Here is a 6,564-nt window from a genome sequence, read left to right as displayed (position 1 = left end):
CCGTCTGAGCCGCCGCCCCCCCCGTCTGGGCCGCCCCCCCAGTGTGAGTGTGGAGGAAGACGGAGAGTGCGTAGACGTAGCAGCAGGTGCCGGCGGTGACGAAGACGAGATGGTCGGCGACGACGATTCGGGTGACAGGTGCGACATGGGGTAGGACTAGAGTGGTTTGCAACGCGCCGGTCTTTAGCGCCCAAGCCATCAAGGTGCCTTTGGCGTGGCCTGTGACCAAAAGGTTCTCAGTCACGTCGAAGGCGCTCGGCCACTCCGGGACCGTCGTGCGCATCTTAGACTCACCCAACTGATCCAGCGCGTACACACGAAACAGAGGCTTCGTCTGGTGGAGACTCACGTACAGATTCAACCGCGCACACACGCGACCCGCACCTGCCAAGAATGCTTCTCCTTCACACAACATACCCAACGTCGCCGCGTCGTAACAACGCAGCGGACGACTGCCACTGGACACAACCAGCACCTCCCGCATTTATCCTCGGATAATTACTGTTTCGTTGGGGAGTGTCCACTAACGCGTTTTGTGGGCGGCCGAGGAACACAGTAACGTGGAAGGTTAGTTCCGACCATGCAGGGCTAGTTACAACAGTCAAAGAAAGGTTTGATTACACCGGGTAAGGTTTACCACAAGATTAGCGGTGTCTAGCTAAATAAGAGCCCTGCGGTCGAATCCTTGGGCTCAGGAGTATTGCACTCCGTGGAATGTGCCCGAGGTTTACTCGTCGACCGAAACTTCTCGCCGAGGTATACTCGTCGCCGAGGTATACTCGTCGCCGAGGTATACTCGTCGCCGAGGTATACTCGTCGCCGAGGTATACTCGTCGCCGAGGTATACTCGTCGTCGAGGCTTACTCGTCGCCGAGGCTTACTCGTCGGTCGGTATTCCAAAATCGATAACGTACATGCGTGCGAGGGAGTTGTAGCCACGCACATCTCCGGAGCGCACAAGGTTACCCGCATCACAGTTCAACGGCGAGTCGGCATTGGGGTCACCGAGCAAGGCGATAATTGCTCGACAAACGTAATGCAGCGTCCACGCCGGGGTCCAATTGTTCTTGAGAACGTCCAGGCAAATCTCGCCGGTACTCCACTTGACATTTGGGTGGAAAACGGGGGTCACAAAACTGACCTCTGGCGAACTCAATGGGTAGTTGCTGGGACAGTCGATCGACAACCGAAAACGATATCCTTCAAATGGACTATCCGGTGGCCCGGAAATGACCGCCTCCCATTTGAACAATGACTCCTCCCTACAGCAACAACAACTAGTCCCTTATCAGCCCCCCCCCCCCCGGGGATCCACAGCTCCCGGGATCGACACCTTCGGGGGTCGTCTACCCATCCTTACTTGACTCTTAGTGAAATCTCTGTGTCGTCCTGGTTTTTGGCGTTCTCCTTAATTTCACGCAACAACCGACCACAAGTATCCATTCTTCCTTGGTTTCAAATAATATACTTCCATCACCCAGACCCACATGGATAGTTCGATCTCTAAAAAAAAACCACCCACAAGCACTCGCAACATACACCTTGCGGCTGCTCGAGATCTGTCACTTGTTATATTCCGGCAAAGTCGCAAACTTCCGCCGCTCGAGTTCGGCATTTTTGCCAATAGCATCCAGGAGATCTTGTGGTATAAAACCTACAGAATCCAATGGGTAAAAGAGCTACTGGGAGTTTAGGTCGAGAGGCCTTTTGGCCTGAAGGCCTTATGGTCTCGAAATTGTCTCGACCATGTCGGGTCGAGACAATTTCAGGGCCAAGATAACTTACTGGTGAATGCTTGGTTATAGTCCGGCTGACCATAGTTCTTGTAGACCACGTCGTTTACGGTTGCACGGAGTATGGAGCACGCCAGATGGGCGTTTGCTTGCATGATAAGAGGGTCTTTATTCGGGTTCATTTTGAGCCGCTTTCCGTTCTCGGACGTCATGGAGGTCACCGCGGCCAGAATGCCGGCCAAAACGTCCCCCATGCCCCCCGGCCTCCTCGAGGCCGGTCCCGGGGACGGCACAACTACCTGGTAGGCTGTTGTCGTGGTGTAAATGATGTCGTCCTTCCCTTTCCTCAACAGGCAAATGTGGTTCGGCAAATGCGTTAAGTCCGATACTACAGGTCACCAGAACATTGCAAACAGTTCTCGCTGCGCGGTGCACCTTACGCAACGACAAATGTTGGTACTCCTTGTCATTCGGAGTCAGGTAATAGTTATTGTCAGGATTTTCGATCATCCACTTGAGCAAATCCGGCGTGAGAGAATGTCTCAAAGCATCTCCGTCAAATATCTACGCCGTCGACGGGTGGGTACATACTGCAAACACGCGTGTGTGCTTACGATGTTCACGCCGCTAAGGGTCCTTAACCGTATGAGTCTACAAATCATTTCTCTGGCGAAGGACTCTTTACCAAGGCCGCATCCGATGAGGAAGGTGCCGACGTGCGGCTTAGATGTTTCGCTGCTGAGCCAGGGCCAGGTGGGCGAAGCTTTGTTCACTTCGTCGAAAGGGTCGACGATGGCTTCGGGTAGAAGAGTCTTCAACGGCAGGGCGCTTGGGCTATCGCAGTGAATATACACCAAGTCGCATCCCTGCAGAAAAAGGGCTCGGGTGAGGTTCGGGTGGGGTGAGGTTCGGGTGGGGTGAGGTTCGGGTGGGGTGAGACTCGGGGGGGTGAGGTTCGGGTGGGGTGCGGTTCGGGTGGGGTGAGGTTCGGGTGGGGTGGGACTTACGGTACGGACGGCGGCTCGGGCGGCATAAAAGGGCGCACCAGTGTAGAGGCGGCTGCCTCCGACGATGGAGACCCTGCCCATGTCGCCTTTGCGCACTTCGCAGCGGTCGAAGGAGGAGAGGACACGCGCGATCATTATTATTATTATGGCAGGCTTAGTGCGTGCTCTGAAGGGTGATGCGCCGTATGTCGTGGGGGAGCGCTTCACTACGGCTGATGGCTCCCTGAACTGTAAGCGTGTTTGACTCTCAGGTTTAGTTATGAGAGAGATTTTGTAGAGGGTCCGGAAACGGGCGATCTGATCGTTTGTTTGCATGGGTTGAATGCGTCGCTTTCTCAGTACGGGCTGTTCAGCCACGTGTTTGCTAATTTAAACTATCGAGTGCTGCGTCTTGATTTCTACGGACATGGACTCTCGAGTGAATTCAAAGGTTCGAATGAACTTGAAGACTTGCTTCCCGCCTTAGTGCAGGGCGTCTACAGTGTACTCATGCACCTGAACCCACGACAAGCACCCTTTACACTGGTCGGCTTCTCGATGGGCGGCTATGTGGCGGTGGAGTTCACCGTGCGTTTCAAACACTTGGTTAAACAGTTAGTCCTACTGAGTCCGGCTGGCCTGATTGGCTACCAACCACGAGTCCTGCGACTGCTACGTCTACCCGTCGTTGGCTGCCTCTTCATGCTGTTCGTACGCGGGCTGTACACCATACTATGCCTCTTCATTCGCAACCGTGCCATGGTCGGATTCTACACTGCCGCGGACAGCGAAGAACACCTCGACCCTCTCGCACACGATTGGAGACGCATCAGCAAACGAAACCTTGCCAGCGCCATGAATTATGCACGCGCACTTGACCTCTGGTGCAACACTAGACCCTTCTTTAAACTCTCCCGCGCTCTCTATGGACCAACAGGCAAAATCAACCCCGACCATGACAAGGACTCCGCCGAACAACCCAGACTAACGATGTCCACCACGACCTCGTCCACTCTCCCTTCCCCACGGCAAGGCTCTACATCAACGGGGTTCCCCGGAGACAACAGAAGTTCTGACGGAAGACCCGGCACTGCACTCCAAGGTGGCCTCATGTTCTGTTGGGGCGCTGAAGACGAGACCACACCTCACAAGGACTACGAGGAGTTCCTCAAAGACCTCTTCCCGGATGCCGCGTGGGCCGTCTATCCTGACGCCTACCACCTCGTGCTACAAGAAGCCGTCCCAGACATCTTTCGAGACATGTATCAATTCATCAAAGGCAACACGATCCGGGAACCATACTCTAGAGACCTGCCTGTGGAACCGCAGTCTGTGGAACCGCAGCCTGTAGAGCCGCAGCCTGTGGAACCGCAGCCTGTGGGACCGCTGCCTGTGGAACTTCCGTGCATGGTCCCCGTGACGCCCACGCCGGCCATCGGGTCCATCGTGGGCTCCTCACTGGCCTCGGCCACCCCCGGCCTCAGTGCGGCCCTTCCTTCTAGCGTGATCGGGACAGTGGGGGTCGAGAACAGGGTCGAGACAGGGACGGGGGGGTCCCGAGGTTCTAGTTCGTACGGGGGTGTGCGAGTTAAGACCACTGCGACCAAACAGCCGCCTGCGACGCCGGCGACGGTGAGTACGGAGTCGGCCTATACCGGCGAGGGGTTTAATCCGACGACGACGCCGAACTGTTACTCGGCTGACGCTCCTTCTACGGTAAAGCTAAGGATTCAAGAGTTTGAGCGGCACACATGTGCACCGGCACACGTGTGTCACCGTGGCTCGGTGGCCGACAGGCGCTTTGCTTCAAGACCAGTATTCCATGACAGGTATTCCCACAACCATGGCAGGTATCAGGGCCATTACCCACAAAGTCACTATCCTCAAAATCAGCACGCTCAGGAGGGGGAACGGGATCACTTCGTGATGGAGTTGGGTGAGGAAGACTTCAGCAGTGCCGTGCGCAGACTGTCTGAAAAGGACAGCGTCTTCTATCCCGACCTTCACACCCCCCGCTCTCTACCGGTCGCACCGGAATCATGGGGTCCCGAGCCTTCGGCTCCAGAATCCTGGACTCAGGACTCGCGCCCACGACCTCTCCCAACCAACACTGCGCAGTTCACCCGGTCCGCCGTCGAACTGCCACCGGCCCCCCACCGTCCTGTCACCCGGATACGCTGCAGACAGTCGTCCAGGTCCAACGACTACAACCTGGCCCACTTCATGATGCGAGGCAAAATCGGCAGCAATGGAAGCAGAGTTCAGAACAACGGAAGCAGAGTTCCGAACAACGGGTAACAACCGAAACCCCCTGCGAAGCTTCCGCGTGGCGTCAGTCCGATGCAGCTGAGAGTCTCCGCTCAAAGGCTCCAGCACGCACGCGCGTTTTATCTGCCAAACACGAAGCCTCTGCCTGACCGACCTTATAGATAGGTTATAACAACACTGACTGAACTTCCCGGTGAACTCATCATCCCTCTCAATTTACTACTAAACTCATCATCCCTCAACTGATCACTGAAGTTCAACACTGAAGTTACTCACTGAAGTTCTAAAAATCAGCGTGGAGTAACCACCAAAAAATCTGCGTGGCCGGTCAGTGAAGGCGCGACCAATTTCGTCTAAGCAATATCGTGGGGGTTAGATCCCGTTCTGCGATCTAGGTTCATTTTGTTGATTGCATTCATATCGTCTTGGTCGAGCGCAAAGGTGAGAGTGGGTCCATAGTTTGCCTGTACGCGTTCGGGATGTTTCGACCTGGGCAGTACGGTATAGCCTTTCTGCATGCACCAGCGGATGAGTACATTGGCAGGAGAGACCTTATGTTTGTCGGCGATGGTTTGTATGGCCTTGTCTGAAATATTTTCTTGGACTGCCTTAGCGCTGCCGAGTGAGCTGTATGAGGTAAAGGTTATGTCGTATTCCTTGCAGAGCTTCTCGAGTGCCTCCGGTACTTGGCAGAATGCGGAGATCTCGATCTGGTTGACGAAGGGCATGCGAGCCTTCGGGCATCCGGCATCTTTTCTCTTCTTGATGTCTTCGACGAGAGGCAGGAGGTGCTGAACCATGTAGTTGCTTAAACCGATGGCGCGTACCTTACCCTCCGCATACAGCTCCTCGAAGGTCTTCCAGCAAGTAAGACGCGTCTCCGCGTTCTTCGGGTCCTTCATCATGCTCTCGTCCTGGCACCAGGCCACGTGGTTGCCCGGCCAGTGAAGCAACAACAAGTCGATTGAGGATCGCTGGAAGTCTTTCAGGTGCTGCTCCACCTGCTTTCTGATTCCCGCCGGGTCGAAGTTGGAGCACCAAATCTTCGTGGTAACGAACACCGCGCGGTCGTCAGTTGGCTTACCATGTGGCTTCTCAAACGACCCAAAGTACTCCGCCTCCGACACCACCTTAAACGGCGTCCCCTCCGCCGACGGGTCGAACTTAGACGCCTTCTTCATCTCCTCCTTACCAAACTTCGCCACTATCGGACCCGTCACGTGCTCATTGTTGTAACACTGTGCATCATCCAGCGCGTAATACCCCCCCTTCAGCGCCGCCTCTACCGCCACCGGCGTACTCGGCGCGTCCCCGTACAATTGCCAACAACCCAGACTCACCGCAGGCAACATCACGCCGTTCGCGAACTCCTTCACAAGCACACCCACCATCTTAAACCGCCAATATTTGGGCCTGAAAAGACCCTGACCTGAGGAGGGAGGCCTCCCGTCGCGTCCCCCCTTCGTGATTCGTCACCCACCTCACTGCGTGGAGTGGGCTCGGAATCGGGGTTTTGGTCCGTCAGGAGACGAGTCGAGCTATCTGCGTGGTCGGAGTCGGACGTTCCCTTGTGGCTC

The 6,564-nt window shown here is 55.6% G+C and overlaps 5 protein-coding genes across 5 annotated transcripts; 1 reads left to right on the top strand and 4 right to left on the bottom strand.

Annotated features, from left to right (window-relative positions):
- Positions 1 to 877: 877 nt before the first annotated feature.
- Positions 878 to 1,443, bottom strand: GNI_114680 (putative ubiquitin-conjugating enzyme E2; the record flags this gene model as incomplete). Its single annotated transcript, XM_011133343.1, has 2 exons — positions 878 to 1,262; positions 1,361 to 1,443. The coding sequence occupies 2 exons, from the start codon at positions 1,441 to 1,443 to the stop codon at positions 878 to 880; spliced, it is 468 nt and encodes a 155-aa protein (XP_011131645.1).
- Positions 1,444 to 1,562: 119 nt separating this feature from the next.
- Positions 1,563 to 1,888, bottom strand: GNI_114670 (hypothetical protein; the record flags this gene model as incomplete). Its single annotated transcript, XM_011133342.1, has 2 exons — positions 1,563 to 1,654; positions 1,786 to 1,888. The coding sequence occupies 2 exons, from the start codon at positions 1,886 to 1,888 to the stop codon at positions 1,563 to 1,565; spliced, it is 195 nt and encodes a 64-aa protein (XP_011131644.1).
- A 13-nt stretch (positions 1,889 to 1,901) lies between these two features.
- GNI_114660 (putative ATP-dependent (S)-NAD(P)H-hydrate dehydratase) lies at positions 1,902 to 2,875 on the bottom strand (the record flags this gene model as incomplete). Its single annotated transcript, XM_011133341.1, has 3 exons — positions 1,902 to 2,297; positions 2,348 to 2,599; positions 2,741 to 2,875. 3 exons carry the CDS (start codon positions 2,873 to 2,875, stop codon positions 1,902 to 1,904), a joined length of 783 nt encoding a protein of 260 aa, XP_011131643.1.
- Positions 2,876 to 3,277: 402 nt separating this feature from the next.
- On the top strand, positions 3,278 to 5,017 carry GNI_114650 (alpha/beta hydrolase family protein; the record flags this gene model as incomplete). The annotated part of the gene is made up of 1 exon (XM_011133340.1): positions 3,278 to 5,017. One exon carries the CDS (start codon positions 3,278 to 3,280, stop codon positions 5,015 to 5,017), a length of 1,740 nt encoding a protein of 579 aa, XP_011131642.1.
- A 323-nt stretch (positions 5,018 to 5,340) lies between these two features.
- Positions 5,341 to 6,378, bottom strand: GNI_114640 (oxidoreductase, aldo/keto reductase family protein; the record flags this gene model as incomplete). Its single annotated transcript, XM_011133339.1, has 1 exon — positions 5,341 to 6,378. The coding sequence occupies one exon, from the start codon at positions 6,376 to 6,378 to the stop codon at positions 5,341 to 5,343; it is 1,038 nt and encodes a 345-aa protein (XP_011131641.1).
- Between the last annotated feature and the right edge of the window lie 186 nt (positions 6,379 to 6,564).

The sequence above is a fragment of the Gregarina niphandrodes genome, assembly GCF_000223845.1.
Source record: "Gregarina niphandrodes unplaced genomic scaffold scaffold00027, whole genome shotgun sequence".
Lineage (NCBI taxonomy): Eukaryota > Apicomplexa > Conoidasida > Eugregarinorida > Gregarinidae > Gregarina > Gregarina niphandrodes.
This window is presented reverse-complemented; position numbering and strand designations above follow the sequence as displayed.